Below are 19,641 nucleotides of genomic sequence, written 5' to 3' on the forward strand. Positions count from 1 at the left end.
ACACTGAGCCAACTCCAGATCCAACGATGTCCATTGAGTTGGTCTCTACAGTGAAGACAGAGCCGGGAGGAGAGAGTTGGTTCTCCAGCAAAACTCACAACTTCAAAGATCCAGATGAACAGGTCGGTGAAAACAGATTTCAGTTACAGATGTTACCCAACCAATTTCCAAGGAAACATGAAATCAAAGTTTATCATCAGCAGACCAAAGGAAGTGATGACTGTAAATTGAGACCAGGACTAAGTAAGAGTGATGCCAGTAGTTCAAAACTGGCTGCTTGTTTGTCATCTCACCCACCAACAATATCGAGGCATTTGCCATCTCTGCAAAGTTTGATCGGCGATGCTAGTCAGGGATTAAGAATCTCAACAAGAACTCATTCTCTTCAGGTCTCCAGATCCCAATCAACGGAAGATGTTGAAGAATTGGAAGGCCATGCAACATTGCCAATATCTAGGACAGTAACATCTAAGCAAAATACTATTGGTGTGAATAGTGGAGGATCAGGAATCTTTCCAGGTGCACAGCCTCTTCTAGTCTCCAGAGGTTTGTTATCATCCAAAGATGTAGAAGAACTAGATGGCCATGTCATACCCTTGGTATCGAAGACAGTATCACCTCTGCAGAATATACCAGGTTCTGTTGATAGGTCTGTGATTCAAGGATCAAGAAATTGTTCAAGAACATGTCATATTCCTATAGCCAGTGATTTGTCATCAACTGAAAATGTTGAAGGATTAGATGACCCTGCAGCAGTGCGTCACGCTGACAGACAAGGAAACCTCACTATTCCTTCTAGAATGGTTCATACCAATACAGCAAGTGAGTGCCCCAAAGAGATGATTGCCTTAAAAATGGCACAGACAGAGAAATTACTACCGGGGAATCAGAACAGTGTGTCAATGGATTCATCTTCTGTAGATATGAAACAACTGTCGACCCATGCAGGCTCAAAGGGCAGGACTCAACATCGCCAGACATCTAAACCTAGCAAGAGAGAGAATATATGCAGCATTGGTAGCTCATCTAGGTGAGTTGGTAGACTCTATAGAGTAAAATAAAATTACACATGTAGTTGTCCCAAATCCTATTGCTTTCTTTAATAAGATTTCATTTTTAAATGAAAAGAGATGAATTGATGTGTTAAAAGTATTTATTGAAATAAATTGAATGTTTTTTCAATCTATTCTATCTTATTTTAAATGACTGAAGTAGATTATAATAGTATCCTCTTTACTATAAATTACGAAATTCAGTGGAGAGATGGCCAGAGCCAAATGTTCAAAAATAGAGTTAATTGGTTATGATATTTCACTCTTACTATAGTTTGATGAAAAAATTGAATAATCACTCTTTTCTTCAATGAAGGCTTTCTTAACAGAAGCACACAGTGATTTTTCATTTCAACATTTCAACATAATCTTTGAAATTCTCTCTTAATATAATACAACCTACGTGTGTCATTTTCTAAGAATGTAATTAAGATTAATCTTGTGTTTTTTTTCACCAGTGATGCGCCAACAGCAGTTAAAAAGAGAGTTGTACCTACATTCCACAGAAAAGCATCAGGTAATGAGGTATTGTTCTTCTTTAATGAGCACATCTAGTGGAATTTAAATGTGCTAATCTTATGACATCAAATATAACATAGAAAATGTTTGAATATGAAACTGTGAAGCATTAGTTTATTTTTTTAATACAAAATATCTTAAAATTCTGAAGTTTGTCTTAGATTTATTCATAGATGCTGACAATGCTTTCTGTGTTTATCATTTGTATACAATGTTTGCATAATAGGGCAAGATTTCATGCATCTTTGTAAACTCTTCTCCCCTTTAGGTTTGAAGGAGAAAACAAAGAATAAACCAGAAAAACTGTCACAGATGTCCATAGAACAGGTAGAAAAGTAAATTGTATACATATGTTTTGAAAAAAGTCATGATTGCAAGGGCAATACTTGCCATGTCAATGTAATTTAAGCTGGTGGTACATAGTTTTATTTAATTGATGATAAACTAAGTGAATAGGAAAACAGTTTTATTATCACTCGTTTATATCCTCCTGCAGTATTGTCCTTTTTCTTACAGAATTGATGGTCTTTTGTGACAAAATGTATACATGATCTATCTAGTTGCTTAAAGGGAACTTGTAAAGGCTTATTCACAAATATATGTTAGTTCAAACTTTTGCGGTTTCCCGCAGGGTCTTTAAAAAAATTATTATTCAAGTGTCATGAAATTTTTATACCTAAACACACAGATAAGTTGATACAGGTTGGACCTTCGTTGTGTCTGGCTCTTTTTTTTCCATTCCCACTAGTCCTTCATTTAGTAGACAAGAAATTGCTGCGCTCTATCGCAACATATGTGAACGGGTCTCATTTGATATCTTACTGGAGATCATATTTTCCCCACCAGGTAATGGGTACGACTCACAGAGTAAGTGGAGCTCTTGTCCAGGCTGCTAAGACTGTCACATCCATGTCACCTTCAGAGCTAGCAAAGTTACAGGAGATCATTTCTGAATCAAGCGAAATGCTCATGATGCTTACGTATACAGACGGTTCAACACAGCTCAGAGAACCGAATGAGGTGAGAAATATAAGAATAATACATTGTATTTCATGGACTACAGAACAGACTGGTGGACAATGACTAAAATTTAAGAATATTACTCTAATGAGTTCACGTATCTTCTTTTTTTTCCCTTCCCCATTGTTGTTTTACTACTACATGTACAAGTACTCCTACTACTACTACTACTACTACTACTACTCCCCCTATCTCTGTATCCCCCTCTCTCTTTCTTTCTCTCTCTCTCTCTCTCTCTCTCTCACTCTTTCTCCTCTTCTTTCTTTCTCTCTCCGCCTTTCTCCAAAAGCACTCTATGCAGTAATAAAAGTACTATAATCACATCGATTTAAGACAAATCAATCAACATTCTGTATTGAATGAAGATGTGAAATGAGAAACTTTTGTTTTCCTTTTTGTAAAATATTTCTTATTGTATGAGATAACACTACTTACAATTAAATAAGTATTATTTGCTTTACTCACCCGCATGTTTTCAGCCCAGGAAGAGAGCTTCTGCATCTCTTCATGAGGAGGGTGTAGCTAACTCTGTATTAGTTGCCATCCAGCGCAAGGCTGCTAAGAAGGAATACATGTTTGTTTCTTTTCCGCTGGCAGGGCTAGGCAAAGAAAATGCATCAGAAGCAACAAGGTAATTTTACCATAACCTAGCTAGTACACATCATACTTACGCTTCTTTCATTGTCCTAATTATACTGAAGTCATGGTTTACAACACTTAGCGAAGAATTTTGTATGCAACTGTTATCCGTATTACTTTTAGATCTGTGAATACTATTGTGATCTACATGTACATCTGAAAACAAAGAAAATGTTATTTAAAGTTAAATCCGTTTTACACCCAGAAAATGGACTTCAGAGCTGAGATGCATAGCAACTTTCATGCAAAATAATTTGCTCGCACAATTCCACGTCTATGCATGTAAGCTCCATATTTATAAGTCCTTAAGAACTTGCAAAGTTGCCGTTGTTTTTAAACACTCAGTGATTAATTAATTATCGCTATCCCTATTCAGAAATATAGTTGTGGCCGGCAATGTGATTGCGAAGAAACTAATATTTGTTTGGTTGGTAGGAATGTTCTACTTGAGATTCTGCAGTCCAGCACTAGAAAAGTTTGCTTTGATGCTCAGGAACTGATGCATGCCATCATCATCAACTACAGCCTGGATCCTCAGTCAGGTGTGGTATGATTGAATGGCAAAAAATATTTTGAATCTTATTATAGAGTTCTACCAGGGGGGTGTTTCACAAAGATCCTAAATTGAACTGATCTCTAAGTTAGACTTAACAATTATGGAAAGCCGTTAGCATCTTTGAAATATTTTGAAAAAGTTATTTTAAAAGGCATGAAATGTTGATTCAAATCATTCATATTTTATATTATCAAGGAGATTTCATGTTTAATGTGGAATCAATGAAAAGTCTAAAAATACTTGAATATTTGTTTTTTAATATGTTTTCTACTTTAAGGCTACAAATGGCTCTCCATAATGTTTAAGTCCAACTTAGAGTTAAATTTGACTTAGGATCTTTGTGAAACACCCCCAAGTAATAGAATTAGATTGTCAGAGGAGCTTGCTTAAATCAGATCCTTGTTTATCATGCATTAGATATGGGAACTGCCGCTTGGACTAGGATAGCTAGAGACAGAAGAGAATGGAAATACTTTTTCCAACGTCTGAATGAACTATAGCCTGATAGATAGATTTAAAAAAAAAACTTATTTAAGAACAAAAGCTTCCTGTAAATAGCTTTCACTAAAACCATGCAATCCATAGCTTAAATTTGTTTTAAATGCTTAATTGATTTGTAATGTTGGAAACATGAATAAATTTGAATCTTGAATCTTGAATTGCTTATCTATTATTCATTTTTTCTATTAAAATTGTTTGACAGATATCAGTTATTTGTTGAATTGATATTCAGCGTAAGTTTAGTCTGAAATTTAGGGGTATTATCAACCCTTTAACTTTGTAACTTCCATTCTCTACATTCTAGGATGCAACAAATGGGTGATAATGGACCCTAAGATTGCTTGCTGGCTCCTGGATCCAGATAACCCTCCGGTCACATTCTCTGGAATGCTGAAAACATTCGTAACTGGGAAGTACAATGATCAAGCTCCAAACAATCACTTGGTAAGCATCGATCATGAACCCAAACCCAACGACTGATGAATTCTTCCATTCCCATAGGCTTTAATACTGCCAAGGGAGCATCAATCCTGTTTAAACCATATTTTCACGTGCGTAAAACAACACATTTTTCTTTAGTGTATATATTTTGGTTTAATTTTGTTTACACTGTTCAATATCATTGTAATTCAACTATTATGAGTTCCTGAACTTTACGTGTTGATGTTTTTAAACTGAGTAAATAAAATCTACTTCCTGTATTAAAGCAGATAGTGAATTGCCATTAAGAAGTAGAAGATTTTGTTATGTCAGTAAGGCATTGGTTCCTGGAGAGGGGGGAAGGGGCAAATATCTGGCATTGCCCACCGTCTCCCCCACCCAAAATAAAAAATAAAATATTTTTTTTCTTCATATTTTGACAACTGTGGTATGTTTTCTCAATACTTATGAACATCATTGTGCCATACACTTGAACATTATCTCATAATGTCTTGATTTTTTTTCTTCACTCCCCTTGCAGACACATTTGGAATTACTTGGGCTGGTGATGGGAGACCTAACAAACAAACTCCAGAGGAAGAATTTATGGGAGCTCTTCATCAACTTGGAAGTCCCCCTCATACCAATACTGGCTGGTAATAATGATACAGATCTTACACCTTTTGTCTTGCTCGACCCCTCCCCCATGGCTTAATTTTCATTATTGACAGTACAGTCTGGTAGTTACATATTGAGACATTATCCCTGCCCCTCCCCCCTTTGGTTCAGAGTACCACACTCACTTTCCCCTTTACAAAGTTGTCATGATCTACCCGCTAATTTGTATTATGTAATCATATTTTGTTATGAGTACATATGTTTTCTACAAACACATACACCTAATTTCTCCCTCCCTTATAATTGTTTTTGTCATTTGCCGTCGTATTTTCATTCGTGTACATGCTGCTTAATTTTTTTTAAAAATCTGATATGCATTTTATCTGTCATTGTTTATTGTACTATTCTGAATAACAATTCATTAACTCTTTGCATACGGGAACCGAGTGGTCCCCCTTATATGTCTATGGAACTGAGATAATTCAGTAGTTAACGGGTTAATATAATTTTAGGTATGGAAGTCCAAGGAATACAAGTCAACCAGAAGATGCTCATATCCTACAGTAATATCTTGAAGGTATGCACTCTTTTTCATATCCGTAGTACTAGTAATACATACCAGTGTATAAGGTAAATGTTATGTGTGTTGTCATATACGATCAAGAAGTTTGAAGAATATGATAGTGTAATCTGACTTTCTACCAGCATTCCCATATGACTGATCTAGACAGAAGTTGACAGCTGCATGAATAAACAAACAGGTTGATTGCCTAAATAGACTTAGAGTGTAATATAAAATGATGCCAAATGAAGTATTTGCTCGACCAATGCACCAACAAGAAGAATATCTAACCTGGAGCCATTTGTATGACTGGTTAGGGCAAATCAAATTCATAAAGAAAATGAGACATGGAAAAGCAAATTTGAGTTTTATTGAAGTCTAAGCAAATATATGGTAAAAGGAATTATTTCAACACTTTTTGCACTTTTGGGGCAGCTTATAGAGCTTGAATGATATTTTAGCATCTTGCAAAACTGTTCAAATTAACAAAATTAACAAAAACAATCAGTGTTATCATCTTTGTAATTGAAATTTATTATATTGTCATTGTTGATATTACTTGTATGTATCATTGTCTGTTAATGTATGTTATCTTTTTAGGATGAGATTAAGGATGTCGAGAAACAATGCTACAAAGAGGCTGGACATCCTTTCCAGATCACCAGTCATATCCAGCTCAGACAGGTAATAATTCCTCGTCAGATAATATTATAGATTTGAAGTAACTGAATGATCCCAATAAATGACATAAAATGGCCAGAGGGAGAAATCCATAACTTTGTAATCACCCTCCAATACTATGTGATAGGCAAAGAAACTAAACATTTTTCACTTGCCTTTTGATAATCGTTGAGAAAGAAGGGACTATTCTTCTTCTTTTTTTTTGAGGGGGGGGGGGGGGTATGTAGGATGTGCCAATTGGGTTTGATGTGCCCTCCCAAACGTGCCAGTGTCTGCTAACTCTTCACAATATTTACATGTATGTTACTAAATCTATGACAGTATGTTGGAGTAAGATGTTAAACTATCTTGAAAATATCAGGGGCATTGACTTTAATTACACTGCTACTCATTATAATAGAATGGACAATGCAATCGTTGAAAAAAGTTGCCCAAACTCGTGTGTGCTATAAGGAACTGGTGAGTGAAGAACAAGTTTTTCAGAAGAAAAAAAAAAAAATATTGGAACCCACTTTTATTGATATTAATGAAAATTTCAAAAATTGTTTTTTTATTCAATGGACCGAGCACCAAAAATGTCATTGCCTCTGATAAATTCATGTATTGGCTTAATACAAGATTGCCTGTTACTGCAAGGAATTGAACAATCGACAATGAATAAATAAACAATAATAATAATAATAATAATAATAACATGTCTTGTTTACCCAGGGTAGCCTCATCAGTATTCATACTGTTCTTCCTGAGGGCTCTTCAATCATATTAACTGGCAATAATAACTATTTCCTAATCCTTATTGTGCAGGTTCTGTTTGTTGAGCTGAAGCTAGATGAGCAATGTCCTGGTCAGAAACTTGCAAGAACCAATGTCCAGAATCTCAAGTCGACCTCAGAAACGGTGGTAAATGGAAAACATTAAGTTAGACGTTTTAGCACTTGTCAATTGTGAGCTTTGTGCAAGTGTTACAACCATTCTTCAAATATAATGTTTGCATTATAGTAATACAGTGAAACCTGTCTTTAAAGATCACCCAAGGGAGACAAGAAAAGTGGTCTTTAATATAGGCAGATGGTCTTTATGTACATGTTTCAAGAGAAACAATTGTCATTTGAAATATTGTCTGTTGCAGGTGTTAACATTATTTTGGGAGATTATTTATCTGTCACGAGTATGAACTTCAGCTTCTGTAGCTTAGAGTCATCAACAATATCGCAACTATTTACTTTATTGCACATGTTGGTTTCTTAATCTTGTTGATTATGCCTAGTGAAATCAGGGAGTGTTTTTTAAGATTGACTTTAAGTTCGACTTAACTATGGCAGGCTGTTCATGCCACCGTTCATGCTCCACCATTTACTGGCATTTATCTCTCAAGGGACATACAAATCATGGTGACTGCACCTTTTGATAGTTCATTATTGAAGGAACAGAAACCATTATCTAAAGATCATAATTTAGAGACCAATGGTGAGAGCAATCAGTGGCATGAATGGCCTGCCATAGTTCAGTATAACTTAAAATCGATCTTAGTCTCTGTGAAACACTCCCCTGGTATGTTGTATTCAATACATATAAATGCTTTTATGTATCTTCTATCTAACAGTTACACAAGCTTATAGATCTGCATCCTTTGCCAGAGCTAGTCCTGACCCACAGACAGGTAAGGTACATGTACAATGAAAAGGATGATTCGATGGGTCAGTGACACAAAGACGTAACTCTATTTCGGTCATTTTGAGAAAAAGTAGTTTATATGTGTCACTGAGCAGTTGAGCCTTAAGGAGTTAAGTCTATGTTTCACTAGCCATTGACTTCATTGGGTGTTGGGTGGAGTTAAGCCTTTGTTTTTCCTGGAAAACCCACATTTTTCTGAACATTTTGATATAAAATACTCATTTTGGCAAAATATGGAGTTACGTCTTTGTGTCACTGAACCCACGGATTGCCGTATTTGAATGTACAAATAATTTCTATGTCTATGTCTGGGACTTATTTGGATATCAATGAAATAATCCATATCTCATGTTGATATTGGCCTGCATCATGAGCATTTAACAAGTTAGATTTCTTGCAGAGATACAGGGTTTTAAAGAATAAAGATGTCATGGTAACAAAGGGATCAGAAATTGCTTTGTATTTAACTTGCATTTAAAGTCACAAAAGGGTTGATATGCATGTGTGTACTGGTAACGAGTAATGAATACACTACTGTTTATTGAAAGGTATTCCTGTATGAATGTGAAATATAATGTTAACATGTCTTTGCCATCCTCCAGATATATCTAAACTTGTTAACTTTTATATTAGATGTTGATTGGTAAATGTATTTCATCATATGACTATAATCATCTGTACAAGAATCATCATCTGCCTTTCTTATACTTCATATCTATCTAGCTTGTGAAGCTGAAATCTACCTACTTAGATGGGCTGTCTGATTATGTATCTGGAGTAAGTGGAGACTTGTTCGTCTAACTATTTATTATACCGGTATACATAATGTTTATTAACGCACTTAGTTTCTTAAGGTGCACAATTGTACAGAATCATAATCCCAAGAAATTATTTGTAATGTGAATGAAAAGTAATTCATTTACATGATAATAACAAAATCTTGATTATATTTTACTGAATGTAAGCTTAAATGTATGAATGAAGAGCAGTTTCAAAGGGAGATGCATAGCTCTACATATAAGAAAAAATACATGAGAAAAGAAAAGAGAAATAGAGAAAGGGGGAGTGTGAGAGAGAGAGAGAGAGAGAGAGGGAGAGAGTATTGATCAAAAGAAGCAAAGTAGAGAAAAGGAGAGAAATGGAGAGACTCTTCATAAATTTTGTTGGTCTGGAATATTAAAGCTACTCTTGATAATCGTTTATTGATAGGGCTATATACACACCAGTTGGGACCAAACCTCAGCTGCCTCAGGTAGACTCCAGTCATCAAACCCAGTAAGTAAACCTTTCCTCTTATCTGTTCTAAGTTTGTGAGGTAAAGTTAAGATACTGAGAAGGAATTAATTAATAGGTTACTATCTACAGTAGATGGTAACCCGCTCACATTGAATTTTATTTACTTGTTTGTTTGTTCGTGTAATTGCCAACTTCTGATTTGGTCTGTCACAATGCATTGCACCTACAAACCTACTTAAGTAGTTTTACTTTGCACATTATATTGATGAAAAATGTCGGTAGTTCATTGTCATAGGTGTCTGTATATGGTTTGGTAGTTAAATTGTAATGCATAATCAATATGGATATTCACTCTCTCCCCCCCCCCCCCCTCTCTCTTCCCCCCTCTCTCTCTCTCTCTATCTATCTCTCTCTCTCCCCTCCCTCTTTCACCCTCTCTTGCCCCCCCCCCCCCCTCTCTCTCTCTCTCTCTCTCTCTCTCTCTCGTTCTCTGCATTGTTTTCATCTGTTTGCATCTGTTTTCTGTTCTAGAACATTCAAAACATTCCCAAGCAGCCTCTGCAACTACACAAAGATGCAAATGGGTCAGTGGTCAATGGTAAGTGGATTGTAACAACCGGTAAACCTTGTGTTGTGAATTTTTTTTTTTAAAGCCCCACTGCATTACTTATATCTATTTGCGCACTCTAATAGCAAACAATGCCTTATCGGTGACCATTGGTCCCCCATGATCCTATTTTTCGTATGTTAATTGAGGGCTTTGAATTAAAAAACATGTTAAGGATATTTGTCTTTGCTTGTAGACTGTCAAAGTGAAGAGGTATTTACCCTAGAAATATGAAAGATACCGGTAGTATTTCCTTGATAGAGGTAGATGAAAAGAGATGAAAGTACATATTTATATCAGCTGACTTGATCAGTTGCTATTCCTTTTCTAAATAAATTTATCCTAACTAGGTATGAATTGTTATGGAAACTATTCATCATTATATCATAAATAATTTAGTCAAACTTTGTAGTGAGGGGCCATTTTAATTTTTTGTTTTTTGTTCATGTTTCCATCTTTGATAGAGACCACTGCATCTTCTACCACTCCAGCCACTACGCTGTGGATGAGAGAACCATTCTACTCACACGACGGCTGGTCATTCTTTGCTGCTGGTAAAATATCTCCTTCCGTTTCTCTGCTCTTTGTTTCTGTATGATGTGCAATGTCCTTCCGTGTTAGTCACACTACTTCAGAACACTGCTAGAATATTCTGATAGGTTGGATTTTGACTAAATGTCCTGACAAATTTGTTGACAGAAAAGCAAAGTTTGCTATTAAAAGGAAAGTAAAGTTTGCCATTTTTTAATGTTTTTAACAATCTCGACTGGCAAATAATAAAAAATGAATAAATTTTACTGAGGGTCAAAGCAATCCTCCAACAATTTACTGACAAATGATTATATCCCAAATATTACTGGTTTTGTTCACAAAAGTGAAAAATGTCCTGATTCTATTAGGTATCACAGCTAACTTTTAAAGTTTCTAAATTTCACTTCCCCTGCCCATTTCCTTTTTGAGCACATGAAAAGAAGAATTTTAATACCTCATTTGTCAAATTTGAATAAGTACTTTTGAAAATACGGCCACTTACCTAAGAGACGAAATGGTCAAATTTTGCGTAATTAGGCTATAACTGACAATTAGCCATTTTCAAGGTGATATAATTGTGAAATTAATTGTTGAATCACCTTTCTTTTCAAGAAATCTGTTCTCTGTATGGATTTCTACATTTTTTTTCAGGTTCTCTTGACAAATGTTTTTTTTTGTGGAATTTTTCAAATAATTATATGAAGCCCATTTTGATGCATGTGACAAATGGCTATTTTTGCGTCGCCGGAACAAGTTTTCATGGGTTTTGAAACATGGCTAGATTTAAGAGTGTCTATCAAGAGGGGCTGAATTTCAGCATATCTGGGGTATATATATAGATTAATTATTTCTGTAAGTTTGGACCATCAAATCCATTTAAATTGATTTTAAATGGCATTTGAAAATGGCTCTAAACTCTTCAAGAAGTACAGGTAGACAAAGAAACATCCCTTCACTGCTATTGTGTAAAAATGTGTAGAACAGGTGTCACATGCATATTCACCTGTTCTACACATTTTTACATAATAGCAGTGAAGGGATGTTCCTTTGTCTACCTGAGGAACTGTATATTTTGTCAGCTTTCTTTGTCCGTCATGTTCATAGTGTCAGGGTACAGCTGTATTCAACGGATTTGCGCTCAAGCACCATCTCGCGGTCATTCTTAATATTTACATGATTGTATTCTCCAGTAAATTCTCTTTCTTCTCGTATCAAAATTGAATTAAAAGTATGTTTTTCTGATATAGAAAAATTGTTTCAAACTTTTCACTCTGATTTTTCACGATCATTTTGAAACATACTCCCATCATTGTTTATATGAAAATAAAGCTTAAGATGTGCTCTTTCCAACCAGTGGATTTTTAAAACTCAAAGACAAATGGCGTTCAAGCGCATTGAGCTAAAACTAGCGATGCAAATTGGCGATCAAATAAAAATGGTGACAAATGAAGTGACACGGTACAAATCAGAGGGTAAATCACAAGCAACTATGTCGTAAGTAATTGATGGATTTTGATGAAAATGACATGACATGAAAGACAGAATCCTGAGCTTTCGAGAGACATATAATTTTATAATATTTATTTTTTCCATGATATGAAAATCTTCCTTGATAAAGAGAGAATTTGCGTGGTTGAGCCCTGCGTGTCCCCACTCAACGCAGCTCTTCTGTGATACCTAATTCTATACTTGTGCATTGGTGTGCATAGCATATATACTTTCAACAATGACACCTGGAAGAATTTTAACTCATTCATCAATGTTTATCTTTTTACTTGCCTTTGATAATATTAATATTATTTCTGCTTATATCGCGTTTAATACTGCAAGTACGAGTTTCTAAGGGCTTTACAGTTATTACCCTCGGTCATGGGATTCTGGCTTGCCCGCGCACAATGTATGCACCTTCTCCACTCCCTGGGGAGCAATCTTATTTAATTTCTAAGCATACTACATTCAGATGGTGCTTGATGCTCCTTTTGTCTTCTCTAGATTTCCAGTCAATTGAGCTGAGGATCTTGGCCCACCTCTCTCAGGATGCTGTGCTCTTGAAGGTATTCAATGATGCTGGCAGTACAGACATCTTTGTTCAACTCACCTGTGAATGGTAAGCTTAACCCTTTGCCCACTAGCACGGGATAGGCCCTGCATCAAGCCTATACAGATGGGAGAATTCAGTATTCAATGGGGATGATTGATTGATTTTAACTGATACTCAATTTTCCTCAGTAACTATTCAACGAATTTGTACGAATGAGATGGTGCTTATCATGGTTTGCTTTTGAAGGACTGGAATAACTCTTAACGTTATTATACTGTCTTTAATTGCAGGCTTGGTTTGAATTTGGACGATGTGAAGACAGCAGACAGAGAAAGAACCAAACGAATAGTGTACTCCGTCATCTATGGTGTTGGTAAGAATATATTTTTACCCTTATCAAGTAGTTGAAATCTGGTAATCTTTCAAAGGTTTAATGTACTAGAAATATCATGGGTCGGGCCTGAGTAAATATGGAGGCCATACTTTTGTGTACCTATGAGAGAGGCTAAGGAATGAGACATGACGAGTTGCTTTGACGGTGTCCAAATAACAAGTGGAGAGTACTTTATTAGATACTTCTCGCTAGTACACAATTCTGTATGTTCACTTTAGATATTAACTGGATGTGTGTATCACTTACACATTACATAACACATATGGCAATGGTGGGAAAGTATACATCAAAGGAATGTTGCGCATCCAAGAAGGTTTCGCATATACAAGCAATGTATCACATTTTGGGTCAAATGAAGCGGGATGGAAATAAACAAGATTGGAATGTAAACACACAGACACAATTATCTCTATTATTGGGAATTTGTTCTTATTTTCATCACTTTTTGTAATATTTCCTTCTTTCAGGGGCTGAGCGCTTGGCGGAAACACTTAATGACACCAAGGAAAATGCTAAGGCATTCACCAAAAGTTTCTTGGGTAAGGTGAAAGGCATCTAGTTAAGTTCTAAGTTGCATTTTTTCATTTAGTTTTTATTACTCAACAAGACTTTGAATGTGATTAATTGTTTGTAGTTGTAAAATTTTGAAGAAAAAATATTGTCCCTTTGTTGACAAATCTTATAGATTCTTCTTCACGTTTTGGAAATTTTAAATACCAGTATGCATTTGAAAAACAGGTATTTAACAAAATTACATATTGTGAAACATACATGACATCAAACTTAAGATTTTGGAGAATAATTTTGCTTGTTCTATTTGTTTTCTTGGTTATCATTGTTATCATCCTGACTAGCTCTTTTACAGAGGTTTGCCAATTTGATTTATGTCAGTTATTTTACAGAAAATTGATAAAATTTGAGTGGATTTAAGACTTTTCCTGCCTTTGTTTTTAATAATCCACAGTGAAGTTCAAGGGAGTGAATACCTTTGCCCAACGCTGTATCTCAGAGTGCCAGAGACACGGTCATGTGAAGACCATCTTCCATCGTCATCGACTCATCTCAAACATCAGCTCACAGAACTTCCATGTCAGGTCTCATGCAGAAAGACAAGCTGTCAACTTTGTCATCCAGGGTTAGTGTAAAACCTTTTCCCATATGAAACGATAAGCCACTTAAAGTGGAGGTGTTATTGTGGTTTAGTGGTTCATTGACTTCATTCTCAATCTAAAGATTGGGGGTTTGAATCCCAGTCTGGTACTAACTTCCTTTAGAAAAGCATAAATCCACATTTGCCACTCTCCACCCTGGTGCTAAATGCATTCCTGGTAGGATGCGAAAGCCGTCATTGTAGTTTGCTCAGCACCTGCTTGGAATGTTCCCCAGGGAGTGGAGAATGTGCATGCAGGAAAGCCTGAATCTGATGACAAGGGTAATTATATCCTGTAAAGCACTTGGACACATCGTTGATGTATTAACCCATAACCCAGAATATTTTTAATAGTAAAAAAAAAAATGCAGCAGCAGTATAATTATATTAGCATAATACTCCATGCACTGCATTTAAGCAGGTTACCAAGACCCTTCCCCCCCCCCCCCCCCCCCCCCCCCCGCCAGTCGACATCCCATTGCACATAATGCTATGCTAGTTTACCGCATCATATAGTGTATAAGCCTTAACCCTAAGTGTAGAGGTACAGTGCTAGTGGATAAGTTCAAATCGATCGAAAGGTGCAGGGTTCAAATTAAGACATTAATCTACATACAGCTCTCTTGACCCAGGTGAATTAATGAAGAGCTGATGGACAGTTTTCAAAACTGTTAAGAAAATTTCAGTGATATTTCCACATCTACTGAAGATGACTAGGGCCCTGTTTTATAAAACCTGTTATTGATAACAAGTTACAATAAGTTTAATAAGCTACTGAGAACATGACATTAGATTTGATGGGAGCCAATTTGTCATAGAAATTTAGCATTTGTTATTGATGAAAAGTTTTATGAAACCGGGCCAAGATCATTTGTTTATTATCAATTTTTTGCTACCACCCATTTCATTGTTTTGACATAGAATTCCATGCATAAAATCTAATTTTATGTATTGCTAATCTTTGATCCTGTGAGAATTTGTTGGTCTGTGTTACCAGACCTCATGATTACCTTTGATTGTACTGATAATACAAATATTTGTATCTATCATATATGCTAACACTACATTATATTTTATTTTAAAGATTGTTATAATGTACAGTGAAACCTGTCTATGAAGACCACCCAAGGAAGACAAATAAAGTGTTTTTTGTTGACAGGTGCCTATAGTATAGTACATGTTTCAATGAGAAATTATTTTCAAGGGAAACCCCAAAAATGGTCTGTGTAGACAGGTGGTCTTTGTAGACAGGTGGTCACTAAAGCAGGTTCGACTGTATACTATTCTCTTTTGGCAATGTCATTCTGTATATATCTGATTCTTTTTGGAATTCTTACAGGCTCAGCTGCTGATATCTGTAAGCTTGCTATGATCCACATCATGAAAGTGTTGTCAGAGAAGAACACTGTTAGAGCCAGGTATATGATTTTTATTTTCCCACTGGTGTTATAGATATCAAAATAATAAACAATCATTATCATCATCATCAATATCCTTATATTTTACATTTGACTTTCACTTATTTTTCCATTTTGCATAATAAATTTGTTCATCTATTTCATATTTGTTTTGGGCTGTCATATTTTCAAGCACTTTGCTTACAATGGCAGTCCTTCTTTCGCTGATAATAATAGGACTATATATATATATATATATAAAGTTTGATGAAATATGATAATAATTTGTATATATATTTGCTTGTTTATAATTTGTTGTCAGAAAGTACTTTTTAGTATTTTATGTTTGTAATGTTACAGAATTTTTTTTATATTTATATGGAATACAAAAGAAAAAAAATCAAGCCAAATAATGGGCAGAATAGTCAGGAGTTCCAATATCTCTTTCTGGGATGGTATACTATGTGCCTGAAACCAGTACTTCACAGTTTTCTATCACATAAATGTATTTATTATTGATTTTATTTCTCATAACAATTTTTCATATTTTAATTAACAGATTACTTGTGCAGATCCATGATGAACTCCTGTTTGAAGTCCATGATGAAGATATCAATGAAGTCAAAGGTATATTTTGATTTTAGTGACACGTTTATCTTTTTTACATGGCTCAAATATATTCATAAGCAATTTCATTTGTCATTCATGCTACACATTCTACAAAAGTGGAATTTTTGAAGTTTTTTTTTTAAACATATGTTTCTATAGGAATGAATTATTGAAAAAGAAGCATTGGACAGCATGCTTCTAATAAAGTATTAATACCTTCACCATGCATGTACCATGACATCAATCATACCTGAATAAAAGAAAATCTCCTAGTTCATATTTCTTTCTTTTTTAAATTTGATTTGAATTTACTGATTTTCTATATCTTTTTTTCAAAATGTAAATATTCATGCTTATTTAAGTGACACCAATACATTGTTTCCCTTCAATACAATACATGTAGTAAAGGTAAGAAATTTAGTTACACCTTAATGCATATCAATAGATATTAGATATGAAGCATGAAGCTTGATGCACTTATACGTTATAGCCCTCAGCTTAACTGAAAAAAACATATAAATGGAAGAGAGTCGTGACACAGAGTTTCTCAGAAAATATGAACTTAAATATCATCTCTTTGACAGGCATTTTGAAGACTGTCATGGAGTCTACTCCAACATTGGGGGAATCCATTTGTCAGCTAAAGGTAAAGACTTATGTGTATAAAGTTTAATATTCAATGTATGTGCTGCATTGGATATATTTTCCTGGCAGATGGAATTCTGTAAGAATATTCCTCATATAAGGGCAGTCTCTGCTTACCAAATCAAGTAACATGATTACTATACAAGTTGTTTGTGACTGAGTTTTTGATGATTGATGAGTAGAGGCAGGTTGGTAATAAAAAAATTCATGATGTGTGAGATTTTCACGATCATGATATCCTTGTCTTTGTCCAGCTGATTTTCTTGCATTATTACTACTTTTCCATAAGATATTACTATATTGTTTCTCGTATTTAAGATGTTACTGTTAAGACCAAACAAATACAGCCATTGAAATTGGTTATTGCATGAAAGAGCAATATTTACACAAAGTTAGAAATCATACTTTGATTTAAAATAAAAAAAGAATTAATTCTTTATCTTGTTTGACTTGTCATTGATTTTGCAGGTCCCTCTTCCAGTTTCTCTCAGTTACGGGAAGACATGGGGTCATCTCAAACAAATGGTGTGATCTGAATCAGATTCTTGCTTGCTAACATCTCCTCAGAAGCTGTCTAGGAATAATATTATATGTCTTCCAATGATTGTTAAAATGCTATTGGTTACATATATGTGACAAATTCTAATCCTATTTAAAATAAACAGTACCATAGATACACAACAAAATATCAGGTGAAAAATACCACTCAAAATTAAACAGTGTTGGTAACTTTTGGTATTTATTCTCCAAAGTGCATTGCAAAGCACAATCTGCAAAGAAATACAAGCGAGGTTTAATTCTTTTTGACATTAAGCAAAAGCATTCATGGGGCTGTAACTTTCCAATATGGATTTAAAGCAATTTCTTTATACAAATCTGTACCACCTCGTCTTTTATTCTAAAATATTTTTTTTGTAAACCAAAAAGAGAACAGTTTTAAAGTTACTGGAAACTGCTGTACATACTTCATGAAACTGTTTCCCTGATTTTACTTTTAAAAACTTACAAAATACAAAAGAGAGTAGTTTTAAAGTCACTGGAAACTGCTCTGCATATATGAATCATCACACCCATAATCTATGCTTCATTGAGTTTACTTTCCAATGGTCATAATTTCTTTGCTGTCAACTTTACAACCAAGTTCTTGACTTAATGTTTACGAAAATTGACATCTAATAGTACAACTGTAGTATATATATCACAACGGATGTTATAGACTCTTTGTATTATGGAATAATATAGCTAACCCAAAAATATATACTACAGTATATCAGTAGAACTTAAATGTTATCTAAATTCATTGTTGAAAATTTGGCAGTATTTTTTTGTTGAAAGACGAGTTATTTTGTTGTTTTTGTTGAAATACCATTGAATGTAATGGTCGCCTGTAATTTCATATCTTACATTATTTCATTATGATAGAGAGAGTAAAGTTTCATGAGGAAATATATACTGGAGAGTGGAGAATGACTTGAAGTTTGGGTATATTAGAAAAAAATGAATGTGCAATTTATTTCATTTCATGCTTTTCAAGGCATTGAATGGAAATGTTTAATAAAAATCTGGATTGTGCATGAGAATGATGATTTTACATCCTCTTTATCTTTCTTCTATTCCGTGGATGGTCAAAACATTGTTTTTATTATCATACTGTTAACTCAAATAAATTGGAACAATGTATGTTTATAAGTATTATAATTTAGTATTATTGTAAGGTATATTGTTAAAAGAGGTATTTTACATTTGAATTTGAGTTTGAAATTAATTCATCTTGATGGACTTTGATCTATTTCTCCAGCTATCTGCTATCCATTCTTGTACTTTTTCTTCTTTGTTTGGTGCTATAATGGCATTTAGTCAACTTTGACTATTTTGTTGACCATAACCACTGTTATGCAATGGTATTATCAAATAAAAAATGGAAAAAAAAAATGTTTTTATTATTGGAATAATAAATGTTTATAAATATTTAATTTAGTAATATCAGTTACTAGTATATGAAGAACTGAGTCCTTAAGGTATATTGCAAAAACATATATATTACATTTTTATTTTAAGGAAAAGACAAGGATAGATTCACCTATTTGTACTTGGTCAATACCTTCCAGATCTAACTTCAAAGGTGGGGGGGGGGGGGGGGGGGGGGGGTGGTGTCCCAGCTTCCGGGTCTTGCACCGGCCATGGTCATTTCACTTCTGTCTCCTGCTTGCTGGGTCATATCAGGATTGTCAACTGGGAGAAGGGTGAATTATATTGCTCCGGCCTTCTTCCAGTGTTTATCAAGTCTGGCTTTGAAGCTATATTTACCAAGGTTGCAGATTGTCTGTTTAGAATACTTTGCTTTGCCATTGAATTGATGATATGCTGTAAATTTATAAATGTAAATGATCATCCTACTTTCAATAAAATCATTGTGTTTAGTATCTCTTAAATTGCATTCATCATATGATGCACTTTGTATTGATGTTCTTAGCTCAGATTTAATGCAACATCAAAGTCCACTGAAGTTTTTGAAAAATGTAATGTAATTTTTTATTTATACATGGCACAATTAAAAATCGAATCAATAATGAAAAAAAAAGCAAAAATATTAAGAAACAACATTCTGGAGTGTCTCTCACTTCCTCTTGCTTCTTCCAAAAAATGAACAAATGAATAAAAATGAAAACTACAAATATACAAAAAAGGATATTGGGGTTATATTCCTTCAATGATACAGCAAACAAAAAATAGAACTTTAAAGGTAATCTATGTGGCCTACGCCTTTGATTTAATTCAAACTTCTCCCC

General features: G+C 34.5%; 1 protein-coding gene across 1 annotated transcript; it reads left to right on the top strand.

The window, feature by feature from the left end:
- Positions 1 to 682: 682 nt before the first annotated feature.
- On the top strand, positions 683 to 18,746 carry LOC105447057 (DNA polymerase nu-like). Its single transcript, XM_030985405.1, has 24 exons — positions 683 to 1,030; positions 1,511 to 1,569; positions 1,840 to 1,898; positions 2,418 to 2,591; positions 3,071 to 3,222; positions 3,666 to 3,772; positions 4,592 to 4,731; positions 5,249 to 5,363; positions 5,838 to 5,902; positions 6,488 to 6,571; positions 7,373 to 7,468; positions 8,172 to 8,228; positions 8,966 to 9,019; positions 9,452 to 9,517; positions 10,010 to 10,076; positions 10,550 to 10,639; positions 12,609 to 12,723; positions 12,948 to 13,030; positions 13,519 to 13,590; positions 14,016 to 14,186; positions 15,541 to 15,619; positions 16,158 to 16,225; positions 16,792 to 16,853; positions 17,321 to 18,746. The coding sequence occupies exons 1-24, from the start codon at positions 801 to 803 to the stop codon at positions 17,381 to 17,383; spliced, it is 2,328 nt and encodes a 775-aa protein (XP_030841265.1). The 5' UTR covers positions 683 to 800; the 3' UTR covers positions 17,384 to 18,746.
- Positions 18,747 to 19,641: the final 895 nt, after the last annotated feature.

This window comes from Strongylocentrotus purpuratus, unplaced genomic scaffold, assembly GCF_000002235.5.
Source record: "Strongylocentrotus purpuratus isolate Spur 01 unplaced genomic scaffold, Spur_5.0 spur5_scaffold_15, whole genome shotgun sequence".
NCBI lineage: Eukaryota > Metazoa > Echinodermata > Echinoidea > Camarodonta > Strongylocentrotidae > Strongylocentrotus > Strongylocentrotus purpuratus.

Excerpts from the sequence above, each read along its gene's own strand:
- LOC105447057 (XM_030985405.1), top strand. The coding sequence starts at position 801 with ATGGTTCATACCAATACAGCAAGTGAGTGCCCCAAAGAGATGATTGCC. Across the intron at positions 1,570-1,839 it reads ATTCCACAGAAAAGCATCAG|GTTTGAAGGAGAAAACAAAG; the intron begins GTAATGAGGTAT and ends TCTCCCCTTTAG. Across the intron at positions 4,732-5,248 it reads AAGCTCCAAACAATCACTTG|ACACATTTGGAATTACTTGG; the intron begins GTAAGCATCGAT and ends CTCCCCTTGCAG.